At 46.6% G+C, this 24,210-nt stretch overlaps 3 protein-coding genes across 4 annotated transcripts; all 3 read left to right on the top strand.

The window, feature by feature from the left end:
- The first annotated feature begins 841 nt into the window (after positions 1-841).
- kcnk13b (potassium channel, subfamily K, member 13b) lies at positions 842-5,457 on the top strand. Of its 2 annotated transcripts, XM_052052358.1 has the most exons (4): positions 842-1,364; positions 2,793-3,196; positions 3,329-3,559; positions 4,913-5,456. In XM_052052358.1, the coding sequence occupies exons 1-4, from the start codon at positions 1,031-1,033 to the stop codon at positions 5,066-5,068; spliced, it is 1,125 nt and encodes a 374-aa protein (XP_051908318.1). In that variant the 5' UTR covers positions 842-1,030; the 3' UTR covers positions 5,069-5,456. The 2 variants fall into 2 exon arrangements, with proteins under 2 accessions (XP_051908318.1, XP_051908316.1); XM_052052356.1 differs by having other exon boundaries at positions 2,793-3,559; positions 4,913-5,457.
- A 1,088-nt stretch (positions 5,458-6,545) lies between these two features.
- Positions 6,546-10,309, top strand: psmc1b (proteasome 26S subunit, ATPase 1b). Its single transcript, XM_052052343.1, has 11 exons — positions 6,546-6,625; positions 7,118-7,171; positions 7,371-7,467; positions 7,603-7,727; positions 7,812-7,997; positions 8,065-8,193; positions 8,359-8,455; positions 9,222-9,411; positions 9,487-9,638; positions 9,731-9,885; positions 9,984-10,309. The coding sequence occupies exons 1-11, from the start codon at positions 6,623-6,625 to the stop codon at positions 10,116-10,118; spliced, it is 1,323 nt and encodes a 440-aa protein (XP_051908303.1). The 5' UTR covers positions 6,546-6,622; the 3' UTR covers positions 10,119-10,309.
- Positions 10,310-12,089: 1,780 nt separating this feature from the next.
- On the top strand, positions 12,090-22,369 carry calm1b (calmodulin 1b). The gene is made up of 6 exons (XM_052052389.1): positions 12,090-12,255; positions 16,625-16,655; positions 17,624-17,767; positions 20,459-20,565; positions 20,745-20,880; positions 21,260-22,369. Exons 1-6 carry the CDS (start codon positions 12,253-12,255, stop codon positions 21,286-21,288), a joined length of 450 nt encoding a protein of 149 aa, XP_051908349.1. The 5' UTR covers positions 12,090-12,252; the 3' UTR covers positions 21,289-22,369.
- Positions 22,370-24,210: the final 1,841 nt, after the last annotated feature.

Below are 24,210 nucleotides of genomic sequence, written 5' to 3'. Positions count from 1 at the left end.
CGGGAAGTGTTTTGAACAAGCGTGATGAGTTCTCATTTTGCCAAATCCCGAAATGTGAGCAAAATGGCGCATTTTGTCTTTGTCAGGAATAATTTATGATGATCCGTCTTTCCTTTTTTTTTTTTTGACGTTTGCTGACATCGTCCCCTGGATGGTTCCGGCGCAAATCCCCCCAACCAGGGCTTGAAAATGTCATGTTGTCACTTTGTAAACATGCCGTATGCTGTATTATTAGATTCCTCATATAGATATCAACTCGGTTATCGACGGATACCATTCATTTGCAACATGTGACAAAGTTATTGTACCGCTCCCCGTTTTGTGGCCTTTAACATAAAGGAGAAGTGTCCGATACTTAACCATACAAAAAGCCTGGTTGAATTCAAGGCGTCGCATTGCGTAAAATGGAAATAAAAGTGGAATACACACATCCTTTTTAAAACCACATTCACCTGAATGCGATACAGAGACGGGATATTTTACGTTCAACGAATCATTTTAGAAATAATTTCGCTCCTTGGTCCAGACGACACATCCGTGTCTTCCAAAAACAAATTGGAATGTGTGTAAAATGGTGGCAGGTCCTTGGGTCAGTACTTTGAAGGAGGTGTGTGGGGGGGCGGGGGGGGGGGGGTAAGTGCCACAGAGGACTGCAAAAAAAATAGAATGCGAGTTATGCCACATTGTGCCATTTAATCACGGTTGTGCATTCCCAATAACATATATTTCAGTGGTGTTGCCGTGCGTAAAACGCGCGCTCCGGGTAGGTGGAGTTTGGGGGGAGTGGGGGGGGGGGTGAACACGACACATCCACAGGTCGTTGCGCGCTTCTACGGAGCTACAAGACGCGTCAGATGTGGCAAATGCGCGCAGCTTTCGAGGACGCTTTGGGGATTCTCTTCCGCGCGCGTCTTTCATTGACGGGGGAGGGGGGGCGGGGGGGGGGGGGGGAGCGCGCGTCCCGTTTGAGAGCATCATGATCGAAGTCCCTCACCTGCGCTGCACGGCGAGGACCACGGCAACATAAATAATGGCCATTCGGAACGCCGCTTGCTGCTGCGGTCCCATCAACGAAGATAATGCGAGATTCTTGCTGCTGGCCTTGTTCATCGTCCTCTATCTGCTGTGCGGAGCGGCCGTTTTCTCCGCCCTGGAGCAGCCCAAGGAGCGGGAGGCCAAGGAGCGATGGGCGCAGAGGTTCGAGCTCTTCAGGCAGACTTACAATCTGAGCGAGAAGGAGCTCAACGCTTTCCTGGAGAACTACGAGGAAGCCAACGCGGCGGGGATTCGAGTGGACAACATCAGACCTCGATGGGACTTCGCCGGGGCGTTCTACTTTGTGGGAACTGTGGTTTCCACCATTGGTGAGTGCCATTTCACCCCCCCCCCCCCAAAAAAAAAATAGATGTATATACTGTATATGACATGGGCGACCCGGTAGTCCAGTGGTTAGCACGTCGGCTTCACAGTGCAGAGGTACCGGGTTCGATTCCAGCTCCGGCCTCTCTGTGTGGAGTTTGCATGTTCTCCCCAGGCCTGCGTGGGTTTTCTCCGGGTGCTCCGGTTTCCTCCCACATTCCAAAAACATGCGTGGCAGGCGGATTGAACGCTCTAAATTGTCCCTAGGTGTGAGTGTGAGTGTGAGTGCGAATGTTTGTTCGTCTCTGTGTGCCCTGCGATTGGCTGGCAACCGATTCAGGGTGTCCCCCGCCTACTGCCCGAAGACAGCTGGGATAGGCTCCAGCACCCCCCGCAACCCTAGTGAGGATTAAGCGGCTCGGAAGATGAATGAATGAATGTATATGACATAGCTTTTTAAATAGAAAATAATAATAATAAATAACTGCATCATGTATCTTCCATCTTTATGAATTAATTTCTTTGTATGTTTGGGGGGCGGGGGGTGGATTTCTCCCTTTGCCGTTGCACCCCTGGTTAAAGTCAGAATCTCTGCTCCGCATCAACTATACTGACCACTTGTCTTATGTGTCAAAAAGTCAGAGCCAAAGAGCTCTTCGTCACGTATCTCAAAGAGTGTAAGGTTACCGCATCACGCAGGGGGGGGGGGGGGGGCGATCCCAGTTAAGTTCTTTTATTGCGCGGTAAAACTTGTACGTCGAGAGCATCAATCACACTGGAGGGGATTGGAGGATGGAGTTAGCGCATGAGCCGCGGACATCGGGCAGTTTGAAAATCCTCAGCATCAATACAAAGCCACACGAAGCCCAAGAGTGTGCGCCGGAGATTGTTGTCGCGGAGCAGGGCGGAGGGAAGTTCTAACCCCTTTGCACGGAGAGACGGTTCGGGGCCGTCTTAGTCCCTCGGTAAAGCGAGATTTGACAGTTCACAAAGAGATCATGCGGCTTACACAAGGATGAGTGTGAATTTTTCGATGGGATTTCCAAGTCGCTCTCATTAAGAGCGGCAGACAGCGACGTGAGGAATAAGGAGAATTCGCATCATTCGAGATGTTTGTTTCAACTCAAACGGAGCAATTCAGTTCCCCCTAAGCGCCATTCCAACGTTGATCAGCGTGTTTTGTCGTGAATTCATCTCAACGGGTTGTGTGATGAACTTTTGGGCACGTCACTTGATGGATGTTGAGGGCAATTTCATGTCCATTTCAAACCGGGGCACATTTTAATATGGAGCGAAATCATTTCTCTCTCATTTTTTCTCTCTGTCTCTCTTTTCAATCACATGGTGTGGTAGTACCTGTTCCAGATAACCTAAGACAGAATACAGATGTTGATTGATAGCAGTACTTTTGTTTTTGTTTTTTTTTGTCCAAGGCTTTGGGATGACCACACCAGCCACAATCGGAGGCAAGGTCTTCCTGATGTTCTACGGCCTTCTGGGATGCGCGTCCACCATCCTCTTCTTCAACCTCTTCCTGGAACGGGTCATCACCGTCATTGCCGTGGTCCTCAAGTCCTGCCACGAGCACCGCCATAACGAGGGGGAGGAGGAGGGCCCCCAAAACGGTCGGGGGATCCGCGCAAACTCAAGTGGGAAAGGGGAGGATCTGGCCGGCTGGAAGCCTTCGGTCTACTGCGTCATGTTCATCCTGGGAGCGGCGGCCATTTTGGTGTCTTGCTGCGCTTCGCTGATGTACTCGGCGGTGGAGGGCTGGGGCTACTTGGACTCGCTCTACTTCTGCTTCGTGGCCTTCAGCACCATTGGCTTTGGAGATATGGTGAGCGGTCAGCGGCTGGTCTACGAGGGCAACGCCACGGCGGCATACCAGCTGGGAAACTTCTTGTTCATCCTGACGGGCGTCTGCTGCATCTACTCCCTCTTCAACGTCATCTCCATTGTCATCAAGCAGGTCCTCAACTGGCTGCTGAGGAGACTTGAAAACCCCTGCCGATGTTGTTACTCCACAAAGGGTCGGCAGGCGCGCCGGCACCCCCGTCGCAACGTGGTCGCCCCGGGCCACTTGCGGGCCCGCGGCGAACCTTCCATAGAGACAGATGCCCTCAATGAGAGCGAGGCGGAAGCCGGGCGCAGGATGTCTGGAGAGATGATCTCCATGAGAGACTTTCTCGCGGCAAATAAGGTCAGAGCATCCCCGTTTTCCATATAAAATCATCTTTTCACTCCTATCCCAGAGTCATTTGATTGGGTCTGATGAATTGGCTGGCGACCAGCCCAGGGTTTACATCGCCTCTTGCCCAAAGTCAGCTGGAATAGTATCGTCTAATCAGTGCTGTCATGACATTGGTGCTCATTGGCCAATTTCGTACAGTGGAGATGATTTTTTTGATTTTGCAGTCACCTAATTAGCCGCGGTGTTCAGATTTATGATTTACTAGCTGGTTCGCCGCCCTCCGGGCGGCTCATCGGCTAGTTCCTGCGGAAGGCTGGTAAGGTGGGCCTTTGGCCCACAAAAGTGTTGTTGCTTGGTTCAACTTTTTGTTCATCTTCATTGCTTATCGCGAAAATAAAGAGATGTTTAGCTCTACTAAATAACTAACAATTTCATTGCAATGCTTGTGGGTAGACAACATTTTTTCGCTAAGATGCCCGCGCGATCGTAGTGAGCCACTGCCTGAGCGGCGCAGTGGCGGCGCGCAGTGGCGGCGCGCAGCGGCGCGGCGAAGTAGGTACGTTTTGAAAAGGGACAGAGGGAAGGACAGACCGCGTGCGGGACGACGCGCAATATATATATATCAATTTTTTGGTGGGGGGTGGGGAATACTGTACTGGGAGGGGGGGGTTCTACACTCTTTGTCCAACACCCAATATGGAGACAAGACACCTCCTGAATGTTGAGCAATCACGCTAAAAAAACGAACCCAAAGTGTTTTCAACATCAAACGAACCATTATTAGCGTTTCTTGGAGAATGTTTTGGGTTTATTAAAAACAACACCAAGAAAAAAACAAGTGTATGGGGTGAGGGGGATTCATCACGGGACCACTCAGAGCGCGTCCGGGGGCCGCGTGGCTGGTATCCAGTGGGCAATTACCATCTTGGTAATTACACGGCAAGAAACCTGACAGAGAGGACAAGGTTTTTAACTAGCCTAAAGTAGCCGACCAAGATTTGATGCACAGAGTTAAAGGAGAGTGCTTTTGGTAACCTAGCAACAATATGGCCCAATTAGTCCTCTGCGACTGAAGATGTGTGGGCTGTCAATGCCGTTGGGCTCCAACTATGTGCCAAGTAGACTCGCTGTCTTCCACTCCTATGATCTCCAAAAAAAAAAAAGAAGGGTTGATGTATATGAGTAGGAGGAGAAGTCGAGTGTTGCTTTTGTACCTGTCAGCCACACTTTGCTGTGATCTTTGTTCACGCAAATTAAAAGAGCCATGAAACAAAAAGTGGATTCACAAAAAAAAGAACGGCCGCCAGACAAACTCCGTTCGCGGCTCTTTCTCATCCGCTTTCTTTCAACGTCCGCTTGCAGGTCAACTTGGCAATCATGCAGAAGCAGCTTTCCGAGATGGCGCTAGGACACCCGCGCCAGCCCGGCTCCACTTCACATCACAACGGCTTCTCCGGAGGAGTGGGGGCCCTTGGCATCATGAACAACCGGCTGGCGGAAACGAGCGCGGACAGATAGGGAGGAATCAAGTCGATCCGGTGCAGATGAAACAGCGGGAGGATGAGCGTCGAGAGCAAAAAAAAAAAAAAAAACTCTGCTTCCTCGGAGAGTTGAATACTGTGTATTTCCCGTTCAAATGTCCAGACTCGAACTATATGAATGATGCATGATCTTTTGCTGGAATCTGGGCCAGGTTCACTGTGTTGCCATGTTCGTCCCTTGAGGAATTCAGTTTTCATGGCGATACAGAAGCCCGCCATGTTCCCTTGCAACTCAGCTTTAAGAGTCTTATGCCATAATCGACTGTAGCCGACTTCCACTGCGCTTAAGTACGTTACAGTACACGCACTGTACGGTATCTCATATCCATTGCTGACTGTGTCACAATGATGGGGGGGGGGGGGGGAGTGGCTTCAATAAAGTGGCTTTTTTTTTGCCTGGTTCTGTCTTTTATTGATGAAAAATCAAGGCGTACACGTAATGCGAAAGACGTTTTGTGTTGTTTGTCTGTGCGCGCGCGCACCATGGTTATTATACTGAACGAAAACTGAAATTGGAAATTCACATTTTTAACATTAATTAGCATTATTTAGCATTTTTGTTCCTGAAATAAAATGAAAATCATTTATAAAATGAAATAAGATGATAAAAACTTAAATTATATCTTACACATTAGCATAACTATAAATATAGCAAAAAAACGTCCTTTGTTTTCATCTTTGTGAATTAATTTCATACATCAAATTTCGGGATTTTTTTATTAGCGCATTTATTTCAGTTTTGCTGTACATTCAATGCTGCAGAAAAAGGAAGGTTGAACATTTGTTAAATATTTTCTTTTTGAGAAACCTGCTTTTCACTTCGATTTGAGACAACGATGTTCTTCACCCTACTGGAATTATGGTGATTTACTCTACCTGCGTCTGAAAAAATAAAAACGCTGCACATTAATATCATTAATGTAATGACATAATTAGAGTAATGAGGGTGGACGGTTATTATTGGGTGCACGCTTATTAAATCAGCATCCCTATTGAAGAGTTGAAAGGGAGCCTGGTGGGTCTCTTAAGAGTGCGAGAGGAGCAATAATCATTGAGTATAATGAAAGGGAACATGATTAACACGAGCAAGATCGCATCCAAAGCATAAATAAAGTTATTTCAGTACTTTTTGCACAACTTGCTGTTCTCTAGTGTGCGAGCTGATAGAAAAATTCAAAATATTATGTTTTTATTGCCATTGAGATAACTGTGTGTGAGGGGGGGGTCGTTTTGTACAATCATATAAACTATACAGGTATTGTATAATTTCAAACAAAACAAAATTACATAAAATTGGAAGAACATGCATGCTATATTACCAAAAGACATGTTTTTATGAATGGTTAAATACATTTAAGTCCAGGATATACTGGATAAGAAATACTGTCGGAAAAAAAAGGCATATGTGGAACAATAAGCACATTCCAAACACAAGGTGGCGGTAGTGTGTTGATCCGTGATATGACCGTCGACTGCGTGATGCAAGTGGTTCGACGATACCCGTGACGCCATCACAAAGCGACGAGAAACAATGGTAAGTGAGCAAGCAATTTTCGCTACCCCGCGAAAGGTTTATCAGTAAAATTGTAATCATTTATGTCGGATGAACACAAAACAATATAACATTTTGTTTTATTAATTGCTGTCATTCGATTGTTAGTATTTGTAATTTTCACAAAAGAGCACCGCCTTTCACAACGACACTGCAACCTTTTAGCTGATGGCTGTTAGCCTTAGCTTATGCTTTACTGTCATCTCGTTGTCAGTGATGTAGGTTCTCCAAGTGTCATTGAAAAACATGTCATTTAAAATAGTGACTTTTAATCCTTTGCACGAGTGGGATTCCCTGTCAGAGTATTTTTCTTCGTCAGGACGTGGTCGTTTATTTTTAGTAATAACGCAACTATATGCGGGTTGTGGAGCCGACCTGAACAGAATCCGGCTCTGTAAAAGTTATTAGAACATCTGCTACTTTCGTCGTATTATATCACTGACACTTATGTCAAACAAAATGTGACTATTCAAGGGTCAAAGCCAGAGCGGTGGTCATGGTCCAGGAGGAGGCAAGAAGGATGACAAGGTAAGATTGGCAAAGCGCGCGTTTGCTCATGCGAACCTGTTAGAATATTTTTTTAATCAACATGCATGATCTACTCACGTTTTATGCCATGCTGTTTATTTATTTATTGTTGTGTCCCTCGCCCATCACCTATCGATTACATTTGATTTCCAACAATTTGTTGGCACCATTCAAACTTGGCGCTTGATCATTTTTTCAGGATAAGAAAAAGAAGTATGAGCCCCCAATTCCCACCAGAGTTGGCAAGAAAAAGAAGAAGACAAAAGGACCAGATGCAGCCAGTAAACTACCGCTGGGTAAGTACATAAAATGAGTGCATGAAGAATTTATCAGATCAATAACCGTCCGCAACATACTTTGGAAAAGTAAGCTCTTTGTTTATTTCTTTGTCAAACTGATGTTAATAAAGTCATTTTACTTAATGTTTTCAGTCACCCCTCACACTCAATGCCGCCTGAAGCTACTAAAGCAGGAGCGGATTAAGGACTACCTCCTCATGGAGGAGGAGTTCATCAGAAACCAGGAACAAATGAAACCCCTGGAAGAAAAACAAGAGGTCAGTCTTCCATATGCTTCTACAGTAAAGCACAAGTCGCAGAGTCAAATTGTTGTTTTTTTTTTTTTTTTTTTTGCGTCACAGGAAGAGAGGTCCAAGGTGGATGACCTGCGAGGGACCCCGATGTCTGTGGGCACTCTGGAAGAAATCATTGATGACAACCATGCCATTGTGTCCACGTCAGTTGGATCAGAGCATTATGTCAGCATCTTATCCTTTGTGGATAAAGATCTGCTGGAGCCAGGCTGCTCAGTGCTGCTTAACCATAAGGCAAGAGTCATTTCGCGTCATGATCAACCTTGAGAAAAGCTTGGTATTCATCTCGTTTATCCTTCAGGTTCACGCTGTGATTGGGGTGCTGATGGATGACACCGATCCTTTGGTGACTGTGATGAAAGTGGAGAAGGCCCCGCAAGAAACGTATGCAGACATTGGGGGCCTGGACAACCAGATCCAAGAGATCAAGGTAAGAAAAAGAAGTTACGGTTCAAAACTTTAGTAAAAAATGCTTTCGATTGTGAACTGATCTCAATATGTCACCATACGTGTGGTAATATATTGATGATAAACCTAAAAAAAAACATTCCCCCAATATTGAGGCTGATTTTGTGGCTATGTTGTGATCCTCCAGGAGTCGGTGGAGCTGCCTCTCACACATCCAGAGTATTACGAGGAAATGGGTATAAAACCCCCCAAAGGTGTCATCCTGTATGGACCACCTGGCACGGGTGAGCATCTCCAGTGGAGACAATATACAAGTCATAAAAAGTACCACAAGAGAACTGAAGGAAGTTATTGTCTGCTCTTATCATTCTTTGACTGCTTACGGGGACAACGCATATAAATAAACATCAGTACAGTATTCCCCTCCCCATACTCGTGAAACCGCTCACAAGTGGATTTTTTTTTTTTTTAGGAACATCTGTTCACCCATTTTCTGGAACGCTTATCCTTTCAGCTGACTTTGGTTGAGAAGTCGGATACACTCTGAGAACTGGTTGCCAATGTTAGGGCACATATAAGCAAAAAAGAAAACCAAACATTGCCACATTCACACAAAAGGACAATTAAGAGTCCTTAAATAACTCACGATGCATGTTTTGGAATGCGGGAGGAAACCGGCGTGCTCGGATAAAACCCATACGAGCGTGGAGAGAACATGCAAATTCCACACTTGAAGGCTGGAGTCCAGATTTCAACCCCAAACCTTCACTATGATGATGTTGCTCACCAGCTGCCCACTATGCCACCTTGCTGGAAAATATTATCGGGTCTCGTTACCGGTTTTGTCCTCTTTCTTAAGCGAACCAAGAGGCCAACAGATGGCGGCAAAGCCCTGTCAAATCAAGAACTACTCTTTTCTTCGATTTTTTTTTTGGGGGGGGGGGGGCGGGGGGCTAAGGTGGGGATGTCTGGTGCGATGCATTCTCATAATCTGTGACTGCTTATTAATAGTTTAGAGAATACTTCCAACACGTAATCTTTGCTCAACAGGTAAGACACTCCTCGCCAAGGCCGTAGCTAATCAAACATCCGCCACCTTCTTGCGTGTGGTGGGCTCCGAGCTGATCCAGAAGTACCTGGGGGACGGGCCCAAGCTGGTTCGAGAGCTCTTCAGGGTGGCAGAAGAACACGCGCCCTCCATCGTTTTCATCGACGAGATTGACGCCATCGGAACTAAGAGGTGCAACCATTTTTTTTTTCCTGTTATAAGCAGGGCGTAGGACAGAATGGCGGCCATCTGACATGCGTCATGCAGGTATGACTCCAACTCTGGAGGCGAGAGGGAGATCCAGAGGACCATGCTGGAGCTCCTCAACCAGCTGGATGGCTTCGACTCGCGGGGCGACGTCAAAGTTATCATGGCCACCAATCGGATAGAAACTCTGGATCCAGCCCTCATCAGACCTGGTCAGTATGATTCTGCTTGTAAATAAATTATTTCAACTTTTTTAAAAATAGAATCTAGTTTGATTTCTCGTGTTATTTTGTTACCTCGTCAGGGAGAATCGACCGAAAGATTGAGTTTCCGCTGCCTGATGAGAAGACCAAAAGGAGGATCTTCCAGATTCACACGAGCCGCATGACAGTGGCTGACGACGTCACCCTCGACGACCTCATTCTGGCAAAAGACGACTTATCGGGAGCAGACATTAAGGTACGATGCACGGACACTGCATTCGGAGAACAATTTTCCGTTTTGACTGAGAACTTAATAAATTGGCAAAATAATTACTTTTTTCGTGCTTTTTGCAGGCCATCTGCACAGAGGCTGGCCTCATGGCACTGCGGGAACGCCGCATGAAAGTCACCAACGAGGACTTCAAGAAATCCAAGGAAAACGTCTTGTATAAGAAGCAGGAAGGCACACCTGAGGGGCTTTACCTCTAACCTCCAAACCTTTCAGTTTCTTCCCACACCACCTGCATTACATCATCACCGTGTGAAAGAGAAGGGGCATCAGCTGAGTTGATCATTTCCGCAGCGAAAATTTTGTTATATTTTGTGCATGTCATGTCTGGTTTAACCTGCTCTCTTGGTTCCCTGTTTCAGAAATGAATAAAAAAAACTGTTGAATACTATATCGCTAATGTGGTGTTATTTTATCTACCATTTAAACTTGTACGTTAGACATGATTCGATTACTGTGCAACATTTAAGTCAAATCTGGAGATGATATTTCAAGAATATAATTCGCGATGTTTCTTTCACATGTCACTGGAAATCCACCACTGATTTAAAAAAAAAAAACGAAAATCTTGTCCCGATCGAGTGCTATGTAAAAAGAGTGGGGGGATGAATACATGAATTTTGATCAAGCTGTCGGCAAGTTTCCAATACAAGTGCAGTCTGATTTGAATCCGCTGTCAATTTTAATCAGATGTTAAATGATTACAGCGTGGAATAAGTAAATCCAGCTGAGCTGATGTCTGACAGAGTAACAGTAGAGCAAGTGATTTAATTCCTCCTGATGTGGAGCCACGGGGATCACTATGCTCAGCAAAAAAAGAGGTCCTGTGCAGCAAGCATCTGAGAAGCACACGTCCTTCATAACACTTTAGTGTCTAGTACTGTATATACAATATTCAATACAATAGTTTGTGTGTCTCATTCTGCACTGTGGCCACTACGTGACGCTTCAGAGTCAAATCCGGCTGTGACAGACATGACGTACAAGTGTGTTGGGACATTAGGAACAATGTCAACACTGTCTTACTACACTAGTGCCCACATCGCAGGAAATGAGAGGTAAAGTTGTTTAGTCATCACGCTGGATACGTCCCAGTGTAAGGAGAAACCGTGCAATGCCGAAACGAAAGCTGTCAATTTAACTTGGGACTGACACACTTGTGGCAGCCAATAGTAAATCTGCACTCTTCACATATCATATTCCGCGCACCAATGAAAAATAACAACGTTTTATATCCGTAGATATAATGTCAAGGGATCAGAAAATAAAGCGTTTGCTGAGCGCTGCTGAGCGGTACATTACTTTTCAACTTTTCTAAATTTATGTTCATTATATTCCGATCAAACGCCGCTGCCTGGTGCAATGCAGGTCCCGTGTGGCCAATGAGAGGAGCCGACACATGGAGTGTAATATTGCGGGTCTAACGTAGCCAATCAGAAGCGACATCACAATGCCTGGTACCGCAAATTCTCCAGCTTCAACCGAAGCACTTCAAATGCGAGCGGGATCCTTGCGCGGAAGCAAAGTAGTACTTGTGAACTAAAGTTTGTCTTCAATAAATAAAAATACCTCCTAAAATAAGGTATTGTTGATTTCTGAAATGTTTAAAGATACATTTTGATGCGAAATTTTGAGTTTATTTACTGTAATGTACGTGCACGGCCACTGTGCATCATTTCGGAGTTGTAGGTTAGTTTGCATGCACTATTATTTTTCAACAGAAATTGCTGTGACGTTTTATAGAAATTAAATGTATTTTATCCGTCATTTAAAACATCCATTGCCAGGAACACGTTACAGACATAGAAGTTATATGGACATGAGCCAATTGTTGGATTTTATCTGTGCGTTGCAACAATATTTATTTGTTGTTTTGTGAATTTCCCAAAAAGTCTAAATGTCCTATGGATATTCACCTTTATAATGATCAATTAAGCAAGCAAGAAAGAAAGACAGGCCTCCTGCTTTCCAGTCACCAAGTTAACTATAGCATCGTTGATATGCTTGAGAATCCGATGACATCATCCTGCTCAAAATCTACACACAACACACATTACAGCCCATGTAATAAGCATTAATACTAAGCAATAAGCTTATTTGCGTTGACCATCACGTTGAAAAAGATTTGCATAAGAGCGAGCCGCAAACGGCACTGATGGGGAATCAGGAAGTGAGTGATCAGTGCTCGCGTTGGCGGAGGGATACACAAAGTAAATCCCCCCACTTCTAGCCGCGGCAATATACGCGCGTTCTGCCGCCAGTGGAGCTCCATCAAAGGGACGAGCACATTCCTAGTCTGCCGCCACACACCGACAAGCACACAATCCATCCAACATGGTATGTATTCTCATTCATTCTTTTCGTTCGGCTGGAAAACCGCATTGACTGAATTCTAGTGATGACATGAATGCCTAAATACAAGCGGCGTGGCGGGGGAGACAAATCTGAAAGGATGTATTTGAGCGCCATCGCTTACTCGTGGGCTATTTTCTATGCGGAGAGGAAGAAAACGCCCGCAAAAACGCCTTTTTTTGTGCGCGCCTTTTTGTTCATGTCCAAACTGCACGAGGATGTTTTCAGTTTCATTGCAGGTGCATTCCTTTTATGCGAATGGTGTAATATCTGAACCGCATTTCCTCATAGCTGCGCAATTGTAAAGGGCAATAAGAGCTATAGGTGGAGGAAAGCCGAAAGCAAGTGAGCCCCCCCCCCCCCCTTCCCAGCTCTGTGGGCTCTATATTGCAATTTGTACCAGCGTAATAACGCGAGTTATTACGATATTATTCTGCAGCCTTAAGTACATCGAGTCCCGTTCTCCAATCCGCCTGCGGAGCGCAGGCGTGTTGGGACGCCTACCTTGTCGCTATTCGAGGCACACGCTGACATTATTCTCTTTTAGGACATACAGGAAGTGTGGGAGATGGCCCTCTTTTTGAGTCCGTGGTACTTTGCCCACGGAGTCTTCTTTTTCTAGGGTTCTATTTTTTTTCTCCTTCAGGCCGAGCCGTGCAATGCCATGCCAGGCCATGATGAGGAAATGACTAATTCATGGTTGAACTGACATGCATGACAGTGCTATAACTGCATCGCAGCCTGTTGGGGTCTCTTTTGGCTCTGCGTTTTGCGTGCTTAGCTGTGACTGACTGCTTTTTACACGCATTGTGATGTATAGATTTGTTCAAGTTGCTCTTTTTATGGTGATCAAAGCAGTGCTGCCTAGAAACATGAATCGACACATTCCGCGGCTCCATGATGTCACTTAAGTGTCCTTAATCTTCCCTTTTTATTTTTAATTTATGGCATGAAGAAGCACCACAGCATTGTAAAGGTTGACAGAGGACCAGGCTAACATCCGTTAATGGGAAGCGCGGCCTTTGATGCTTATGTGACTCTGTAAAAGTCTTCAACGTAGGCCTTTTAAGGCAAGCAGCTGTGTTTGGTGACTTCAGGCTTTGCTGCCGAGAATTAGACTTGCGGGTTATCTCCCAGCCTATCAACAAAGACAACGAAAAGTGTATTACGATGGCGTAATGATAACGAGCGATTACCAAAGTAGAAATAGCAAATCGACGTTTGGAATGGTTTCCTGTGGTTATTCAATTGATGCATTCATGGGCCGTGGGACTTAAGACGACCCTCTGCTGGAGTGATCAGATGTCTTAACACAGTGACTGGCGCGTGGATTGTTCTTGTTCTCCTTCGAAAAGTTTAAGGCCTTTCCTACATCCACTGGAGCATCAACTGCCCCCCCTGGTGGTCAATACTGCGGTGCAAGCATTGACCACACCAAGGCCTGATCTCATTTCTGCTGCACTCTTGTTTCCCCGATGCGTGTTTTCTAACTTGACGGACATCTGATCCACCGCGATGAATAATTTACGCGCTTGGCGGCCAACACCTTGTCGTGTCCCATGTTCGTTCCCAGTTACTTGGCGCGAGCGGTGCGGAGGAGTACCCGGACACCGCGGCCATATGGTGGACCAGCCTTGTCCACAGGGTGTAGGGAAGCTGGTGTTGTTTACAACCCCCCCACCCTTGACTCAGCCCATAAGGCCTCACTGTCTTTTGTTGGGCACACTTACACACACGTGTGTGTGTGTGTGTGTGTGTGTGTGTGGGTGGGTCAGGCTGATCTGGTGTCAGAATGAATGGAGAGCGTGTACGTGTGTCACGCCCATCTGCCAGAGTGACAGCTGGCTTTGCACCTTTCAGTTTGGGGAATAATGCCCTCTCCATCACCGACACAGAAGCGTTGTTAAAAGATTCATTTCTAGCGTTTGACCTCACCACGTGAACCACTGCGCCGTCCTACGAGAGAGGCCAAGTGGGAAACATGAGTTGGCTCAACCCGTGGCCCAGTGAACTATACCTCTCGCCCGACGCAGTCCTCGTCGGACTGCAATGCTGTGGTGCAACAGTGGGTGTAGTTGACCCACTCATGCCAGCCACCCCCCCCCCTTTCAGTCACCACAAACTGCAATCTGTCGACGAATTGTGAATCACAGGGAGTTTTCCTCCGAGCAATACGTGGAGAGGAAAAAGCGCCGGAAATAACCAAAAGAGGGAATAGGCCTGGTGGCCACACAGCACTTGTGAAGACCTGACGGCTCGGGTCGAATCCAAGGGAGGAGATCGTAGAAGTGACTCAGCAAACCCCGCACCCAGTCCACTTGGGGAGACGCGGCGGTAGCTTCCAAAATGCGGTCGGACTTTTGTCATCGGACGCGTTCTATTAGGCAGACATCTTTCCTCGTGTCGGACATAATTACACGCCGCAAGTTAATAGTACGCAATTACCGCTAGCTGTGTGACAGTTAACACTGTTCCGAAGCTTCACGCGTAAAGCTCGCTTGCCTTCAGCCACGCCGTCTTTTATACTTCAACTAAGTCTATCTTTAAAATCGACCTCATTTTTTTTATTAATGTGTATTTAATTTTGGTCGACATCTATTTGCAGTTGTACGACAGTGAAGAATTTCAAAATAAAAGGCAAGATGACTGCCGAATCGAACACGTCCGATGACAATTTTACGGTGTGAAACTTTGACTCTGGAAATAGATCGTTTGACTTTGCGTAATTTCCGTTGGAAAAAAATGAGTTAGGAAATGGAAACAAAGAATAGCTCGACCGCTATTTTTTTCTTTTATTTATTCAGAACGCAGCAAGAAATGACCACAAGGGGGTGACAAAAACAGACGTGACAGAAACTCGTCACACCGAGTAGAAGCAGGAAGTAGAAAAGGAAGCCTTGTCGTTTGCCACAGGTGCTTATTCAATCATGTCTGCTAATCGTACGAGCGCCGCCGAGGTTATTGGCGATCACCGACCGGCTCCATCGATTCATCCACCGTTTGCTACTCCGATCACGAGGAAAGGCATTTTGTTTTTCGCATCACCGGGTGAAAAGGTCCATTCACGCCGTGTCATTCCGCGAGCCGTCCCGATTGTACTGAATATCACCATTGTGTGATTGCTGAGCGGAAACATTTGCCCGCCCCCCCTCACCTCCCCACCACTTGTTTTAGTCATCATTTTATCATTGCCATCACTCTGTAATCTAACCGGTGGTTCGTGATGACTTTTCTCGGCTTTTAACATTTCGAGCTTCTTCTGCAAGATGGTCAGAGATGACATCATGGACGAATGATGTCGCAGTGATGTCACGCTAACCCCCCCCCCCCCCCCCCCCCCCCCCCCCCGCCATAGATAATTGCACTTAGAAAAGGCTTGTTGACTTAAAACAGAAAACGAGTGGAGATGAAACAACAGTGACTACTCGTTGCCTCATTTATGTGAAGGTGCAATTGATCGATAAGCAGTTTGACACAATTCATGATCAATTAAGTTTTTTTTAAAAAAATATATATTTGAATGCTCCTCTCAAATTGCTACGCTGCATTTACCAACATTGACCTTGTCAGCTCATGTCAGGTCTGCTGCGGTATTTCACTATTTGCACGATTTCTAATCGAATGTGACTTGTCTTGCTAATTTACCGGTCAGGCGTCCAAAAATAGCTCCAAAACTTTGATTGTTTTTCCGCATCCCCGGAATTTGACGACGACCCCGAATGCGCGTTTTGTATCCGGAGCTAATTTGCAATGTTCTCTTGTTTAAGCGCACCAAACTGCTGTGGGAATTGGCTCGGAGGCGGAACTGGCAACTGTGACTAATTCACCGGAGCCTTGGGAATGGAAAGTTTTGGTGTCAAGCAAGATTGCCAGTCAGATGTCGGTTTCAAACTCGCTCCGTTGGTGGTTCCAGTCCGCCTTTACAAACCTGAGAAGCTTCTCGGCATCCGCAAAATGCGTGCGATTGCTTACGCGGCCATCAAACTGTGACCGGGAAATGAGATGGACTCATAACGTCATTATAGCGCGATAAGGATCAAATCAATTTAGCGCAGCCGGATCACGCGTCGAGGGAGGGGGGGAAGTCATTTGTACTCAAAGGAAACGGCAATAGAATGGGAATATCGTTCCCGGTAAACCTTTTGCATCCCCGCTCGCGCTATTTCAGGCCCAGCAGAGACCCGAACACAGTTTCCACTGTTGAAATGTGCGACGGTGGGCGGGTGTGGATGATGTGGAATGTGATGACCGGTACATCTGGGATTTTTGGAAAATGTGCGTGCTGAGTAACTTGTTTGTTCGCCACCCCCGCTCACCCCCCACCCCCCTTTTTTTTCTTTTTCTCCATCCACAGGCCGACCAACTAACAGAGGAGCAGATTGCAGGTATGAACGCCGCCGTTGCAATTTAGTCAATGAAGCCTTTCTCTCACAGCCGTTACGCAACGCTGCTCGGCGGTTATCACGGCACGCAGTAAAAAAATAAAAGGACGCACAAAGAAGGACTTTGCACTCTCTTGAGCAAAGCTTTGCAAAAATGAGTAGGATCGGAAGTATGAGCGGTTTTTATGAAGCCACACCCATCCATCGCACCCATACCGCTTATGCTGACTAAAAGCGTGGGGCAAACGACACCCAAACAACTATTCACACCCATAGACGATTTCAACTTTAAAATTCAAAGAAACTGGAGTACCCGGAACTCCCCAACCTTAGAACCCCGAGATCAAACTACTCATCCACATAACATGAAGCCACATCCATCCATTTTCTAACGTGCTTATTACCCCCATAAGGGGTCGCGGGCATGCCGGAGTGAATTCCAGCTGTCTTGGGTCAGCGGGCGAGGTACTGCCAGCCAATCGCAGGGCACACGTAGAACAACAAGGATTCGCGCTCGCAGTCACACCTACGGACAATTTCGAGCGTGTTTCGGGAATGTGAGAGGGAACCGGAGGACCCGGAGAAAAGCCACGCAGGCACGGGGAGAACATGCAAACTCCCCGCACAGGAAGCACGTTTTGAAGGCCTACAATTGGGTCCATTCGCAACAAATGTCGGCTTGAGTTCGGAATACAGATGCTGCCCCCCTCCCCCCCCCGCACCCCCCCTCATCAACCTCACTCTGTGGCTAATTAGCTTTCGCTAAAGCTTCAAGGTTAATCCTCAACAATTATATTCATCGACTCGCCAACGACCCTTTTTCCTTAAAAATGGGCGATTTATTCACAGAGGTCTCAGTTAGTTATCAGTCAGCAAATCGGTATTTCTTCTGACCTTTGCCCTCTTCCAACATAAGCATCTCATCGACGGGTGGGTGACTAATGTTGTCGTCCCTCCGCCCCCTCTCCCAGAGTTCAAGGAGGCCTTCTCCTTATTCGACAAGGATGGCGACGGCACCATCACCACCAAAGAACTCGGCACCGTCATGAGGTCGCTGGGACAGAACCCCACAGAAGCCGAACTGCAGGACATGATCAACGAGGTGGACGCCGATGGTCAGTCCCGCCCTTTTTCCAAATGCATTTCTTCAAATGATTGGACGCGTCAAAGCGATGGATCGTCACGAGATGGTGCGAAAGGGGGCATCAAAAGGGTTCGGCGCTCCAAATGCGTCGGAATCGACGGTTTTGCGCGACTTTAAGAAGAATGCGTGGATTTAGCCGCTTTCGTCATAGTCCAAGACGGCTTTATTTCAAGAACGCAATTTTCACCTCGACTTAACCTTAAATGCGGCAAAGCAAACCAAAATGTAACACAAAGTCAAAGCCCAACGGCCCGACTGAGCCTCAGCTGTTTTCCGTCAGCGTGCGTTGGGCAGCAGCCGAGTTAAGAGTCCTTCAAACAAGCCGCGACTGGATTTTTTCGAGACACGGTGAATCCGCTTATTGCGGTCACCGCGACTTTCCCCTGTCAAATGAGAGCCTTTTAAGGACTTTTTTGGACTTTTCACACGAGCTTGTGACAGCTTCTCGCGAGAACACGTTGACCTCTTGGTGCGTATGAAATGGGACCACATCGATTGGGGGGGGGGGTCAATTGCGCCACAGGTTGGCCGCCGGGCTACCAGAGCTACCATCCTCAGCGCCCCCCCCCCCCCCCCAACCCTCCACCCCCTTTCGCTTCCACTCAAGAGCAGCAAGCAAGCAAGCATTACACGCGCGCACACACATCCTCATCATCATCATTACCACCAACCTCCCCTGGTTGTGCCTCTGCCCCCCCCCCCCCACCCCCTGGGTTGATGCAATCTAGGTCAGACAGCAATGAAGCTAGTAATGGAAAATAAAAGTGCTTACATAAGCCCTCTGGCTTCACTTTGCACATCCAGTACCCACATCGGAAGGTGGACCATTGAAAATCCCCTTTATTCACCAACGTGAATAGCCAACACGGTTCCTCGTCCGCTACGCGGATTGCCAACCCCCCCCCCCCCTTCGACGCGTAAATTCACCAATCTGCGAGGCGACTCGTGACGTTTCACTCTACCTCGCAGTGTATGCACAAACATTCCAAACTTGTTTTTTTTTTCCTATCTGGTCCAAGTGCAGGGATCTGACACTTGATCAACCTTTTGCGGCAGTCAAACGTTCAAAGACCCGCCTGGAAAACGGCGTTCTTTGATCGCGGTGCCATAAAAAGCGGGCGCGCGTCATGCGTCTTTGGCCCAAAACCCGACGAGCGCACATTCGAGAGGAAAGAGAGAAGCGCCGCAGCCTTGGATAGTTTGCGTCAGCGCGCCTCTTATGTGTAATCACACCATCTCTCCCACTCGGTTCACTCCTTCCACTCTGCTCTTCGCATCTCCCTCATCTCCATCTCTACCTCCCTCTCCAACGCCCACTGCCCCCCCCCCCGACCCCCCCCCCCCTCCTCCCTTAACGTTCACTTTTCCTTTGCTTCCCTCCCACCGCAATCCGCCACTCTTCCTCACATTCTTATTCTGCGTTCGACGTCGTCCTCTGCTGCCCCCCACCCCCCGGCTCGCCGTTCCTCCCTTGTCGCGGGGCTAGTTCTCTCGATACCGCCGGCTCTCTTAGATAACGGGGTCCTTGGATTGTTACCCTGGGCCACTAGATCGCCATCTGCCCTCTCACATTACCGCATCCCTTTTTGCCCCCCCCCTACACACACACACACATCTCGATTTCCATCAGTGGCTCGCTTTATCTCAAGGCGTTCCTCGGTCATTGTCTAATCTGCGCAATCCCCTCGCCCCGTCTGTCCCACCCGAGGGCTAATCCCTCCGGGGCGCTTTGCCCCCGAGTGTCCCCGACCTTGAGATGTAATTCCATCAGACCTTTTTTGTTTATTAATTGACTTTTTTTTTTTTAAATCATATGACGTTCCTGCGTTAAGGCCGATCATGAGAGAAAAAGCAATCCAACAACAGGGGAACTCCTCTCCCGATCAATGAATATTGATTCGGCACCTAGCATAGCATCATCCATCATGAAAAGCTGACCAACACATTAAGATATCCTTTATTCGTCCCGCAATGGGGAAATTACAACCAGAATTCAGAAATCGAGGTTTCCGTTGACCATTGCGCGTGCGCTCGCCGCAAAAATATGCATTTTTTTTTGTGTCGCTATCAATCTAGTTTTCAAAAATAGGCTTTTGCTGAAGTGATCGGAAACTGCACATGACGTGATGACAGACTAATATCTGCTTAATAATCTGTTTGTTCTTTCGTCTCTGTTTGACGAGCAAATCCATTTGCTATCGCGCTTCTTTCCTCTTCCCCCCCCCCCTTTTTTTTTTTCTTCCACATGACCCTCGCTGGGTTTTCCCCACCAGGACACTCGAGCGTTATGATTTCTACAGCCTCTTCCAGCTGTTTCACGCTCTCCGTCTACATTATGGATGAGTGGCTGTGGGTCTCCCCGAACCAACCCCCCCCCCCCATCCCCCTCCTGCAGCGCCATGTAACATATGCGGCATCTTTGCAGGGCTTCCCTTAGGAAGACACGCACGGTTGGCTATCATGCCACCGAAGTCAGAACCCCCCTCCCGACCCCACCCCACCTTTTCAGTCCGCCGAAAACGGGAGGCGAATACTAAAATGAAGGCTTTCATTTTGGAGCTTGCCCATCAGCTTAACGTCGGCCAACACCACATCTACTTAGCTGAATTTGCGTTGATGTCATTGCCATTTGGATTAAATGGTGACTCATCGATCATTCCAGGTAATGGAACCATCGACTTCCCAGAGTTTTTGACCATGATGGCAAGGAAAATGAAGGACACGGACAGCGAGGAGGAGATCCGCGAGGCTTTCCGGGTATTTGACAAGGTAAATATTGTCAAGGCTTAATTTTAATAATTAACGCGATAATTATTAATTAATTAGTTAATTAATTACTAATTAACGCGATAATTATCAATTAATTAGTTGATTAATTTGCTTTAATTTTAATCGATTTAAAAAATAAATAAATAAAACTCAACGGACGACTAAATTGTTTCGCGCAGGACGGAAACGGCTACATCAGCGCCGCGGAGCTCCGTCACGTCATGACGAACCTGGGCGAGAAGCTAACGGACGAGGAGGTGGACGAGATGATCAGAGAAGCAGACATCGACGGAGACGGACAGGTCAACTACGAAGGTAAAAATGCCCATCGTCGCATGCAGCACATAAGTTAAGAGTTGTCGGTCTGGTCTACGTTTTTGACGAAATGTGCGCTTGACGCACTTGACGTGATATCACTCATGGTTATTGTCGTTTTGTTTTGTCCATTAGATGAATTGCCCTACTTTTCAACAATCTCCAAAGCTCCCTTTGCTCCTCCCCGTGTTCCCTGCTCGCATTTAATATGGATGAGCAGGGTGGCTGTGTGAAAGAGGGGGATGGAGGGGGGCGGCTGTAATTTGCCCAAAATCAAGTCCATATAAAATGATATTTTCATATCATTAAATTCCCTTCAACAAAAGGATTCAAGACATTTTCCCGATTACGTTTGTTTCTTTTCTTTTCTCTCTTGCAGAGTTTGTACAGATGATGACCGCAAAGTGAAGCTTGCCCACGCCCCCATTCTGTCCCCTCTTAGAAGAAAAGGAAAAAAGGAAAAAAAAAAAAATCCAAATGTTTTACTTACCTCTTGGAGAAAAAAAACAAAAAAGTTCATTTATTCATACCGTTTCTGTATAGAAAATAATTGAATGTTGAAATACAATATCCTTCTGTCCACACAGGGAAGAAAAAAAAATAGACAAAAATATCTGCATGATAAAGATGGTTAGTGATCCTTCCCCTCCAACCCCCCCTCCGCCCCCATCCCTCTGGAAATCAATTTAGCATCAGTATTGAACAAATAACATCCACCCTGTAACGACTACTTTCAGACACAAGCAAAGAAGTTGGTGTGTCCAGTTCTATTTGCTTGTGGTAAAAATGTCTGGGCTGGTCATTTCCTCTATCGCTCTCTTTTTCTGTTCTTTGTGCATGCAAGCTTGAGACCGGAGCACATACAAACACCCCACCTCCCCCCCCCCAACCCTCCTCCGGGCTACCAGAGCGTGCCGATTCCACTATACGCTTTATCCTCTTGATGGTTTGGTACAGTTTTTTTGTATTTGGAGAGGAACCCTGTCATGTTAAGATGAGAGAATATTCCAAGTTCTGACTCATTAAGCATAAAGTGGAATGGGACTTAATTGTATGCTAGCTAAAATTTAAAAAAAAAAGATTTTGAAAAAATTGGCATGTTCTTTTTATTTTGTTTGTTTCGTTTAATGGATGACCATCTTAGTAGTTGTGTGTCCTGCCCTTTAAAAGAAGGAAAGGGGTGGGGGGGCACTTCAAGAGTCTTACGGTGAGCTTTCTTTCTTTGATTTTTTTTTCTTTTCTTTCATTCTTACGCTAAGATGGAGTGTCTGTCCTGTTTTCTTTTGCAAGAGAGAATCACTGGCCTTCATTTTTTTTTTTCTCTTCTGTTTCTCGACTCGGAATGTGAGCTGCGCTGCTGCGTTTGCGGCGCACGCTGTCGAGGGGCACGCCGCCGCTCTTCATCTGAGTTCAGTTTACATTCATTCCAAGTTGTACATGCTATAGTTTTTTTTTTGTTTTTTTTTTCAAATAAAAACCATGAACTTTATATTACGTCTTTTGTCATTCTTATTTCAATCATTTCTTTCTATCCTTGGTTGCAACAAATAGAAAAAAGTAATCTGTATTTTTGTCCGCTAATGAGACTGATGTGTCGATAATAAACGATTGTAAGCATCTGCACGTGCACTGTCATTGGGGCGGGGGGGGCACTGGCGCGTCACTCCGTGCTCGTTTGCATGGCACCCACACACACATGCACACACCTTCACTCCTGCAAAAAGTGGATGGTTGCTAGGCAACAGGAACATGCTGTAACTGGGATGTCAGTCCCCCCCCCCCCCCCCTAAAGCCGGTGGGAGTTGGAAGAAAGCCTGAGTTATTGACACCACGTTGGCTCAGATGGCAAGACAAAGCTGACAATGTCACGCAGTGAAGGCAGGGGGGCGTTTGATTTGCTCCCCAAGACCTCCCTACTACAACGGCTAAGAAATCAGCAAAGATTTGCATTGCAATGCTATATTGGGACCACACTTGACCATGTTTGGGGGGCGGTCCCCCCCACCCCCACCCCGCACACACATACACGAGAATCATGACCACTATTTTTAGCACAAATTTGTACCTCTGCTAACGTAGTACTGTTTCATTTTCACCCTGCAAACGGAATACTGGAACCATTTTTTACACCATATTGAAGTGAGGAAAAGAAACCTTCCCCATTCTGTGTTTGGTATAAGAGAGCCGATTATTTCAATCAATGATAATGTGCGTCTTACATCACTGTCTGGATTTCAACATGCAGACTCGTTATCGGTGCGGACAAGCTCTTATCGAGTCGCAATGGAGGCCAAAGGTCCACAGGGAAACTCAAATCGACGGCCTTTTCCTGCAGCCAGGAAACCAGCCGACCAATCGCACTAAAGGAAGGTGTCTTAAAACACGGAGGAGAGGAAGAGACACCTGAGCAGCCTGCCGGTTAAATTAAGACCATGAATATTTCAAGTGTAAATGAAGCGGCGCACTGCGGAGGCCGTAATGCGAGAAGGACCGGCCGAGTCCGCGTATCATGTGTCACGCCCAAACCAAACCCACCATGGAGCAAAGGAATACAAGCGACCAAGATTTTTTTTTTACATCAGAGGGTCAGCAACCTTTTTATTTTTATGGGCCCCGGAGGGCCGTTTTCACTGCGCTGCGTTGACGCGAGGCCCTCCATCACAACGCGCACAGCATCCAAACAAACCAAGTGAAGCTCTAAATCAGCCTTGGTGTTTTTTTTTTTTTTCACATCAATCCTTCTGACTCTGTGGCCGCTTCGGTTTTTATCATCCATTTTTGATTGTAAAATATGACGAAGGTGTCACGACACACACCTCATGCAATAGTCAGAGGCAATGATACTGCTAATGGAAAAATAAATAAATAAAATTAACAGCATGCTATACACACATACACACACACACACACACACAGCGTTTTAACAACAACCTGTGCCCTGTTCGGCTTCAAAAGAAACAGTCAGCTGGCGGTAACTGGAGGCCACACAGAGAGCATGCACATGCACATCAACACCGCACCCTCGGCGCCATCATTGGAAAAGCCACAGCGGGCAGCAGTCACACTCCATGGACACTTCTCTAGGGACAACCTGAACTATTTGCCGTTTCCTTAAAATGCCTTTAGAACAGCAAATAGAGATTAGAACACTATTTTGATGGGTATACATATAACCAGATGTGAATAACAAAACAAAAAATTGTACTTAGGTATAGAAGTATGTGTACAAAAATCACATAAACATGTGGCGTGTTGCTTTACTCCGGGCGAGCTAGCATTAGCTCGACTTTTATGCTAAGATAAGATAAGATATCCTTTATTCGTCCCACA

Source organism: Hippocampus zosterae, chromosome 19, assembly GCF_025434085.1.
Source record: "Hippocampus zosterae strain Florida chromosome 19, ASM2543408v3, whole genome shotgun sequence".
NCBI classification, from domain to species: Eukaryota; Metazoa; Chordata; class Actinopteri; order Syngnathiformes; family Syngnathidae; genus Hippocampus; species Hippocampus zosterae.
Note: the sequence above shows the minus strand (reverse complement) of the source record. Positions and strands in the feature narration are given on the sequence as shown.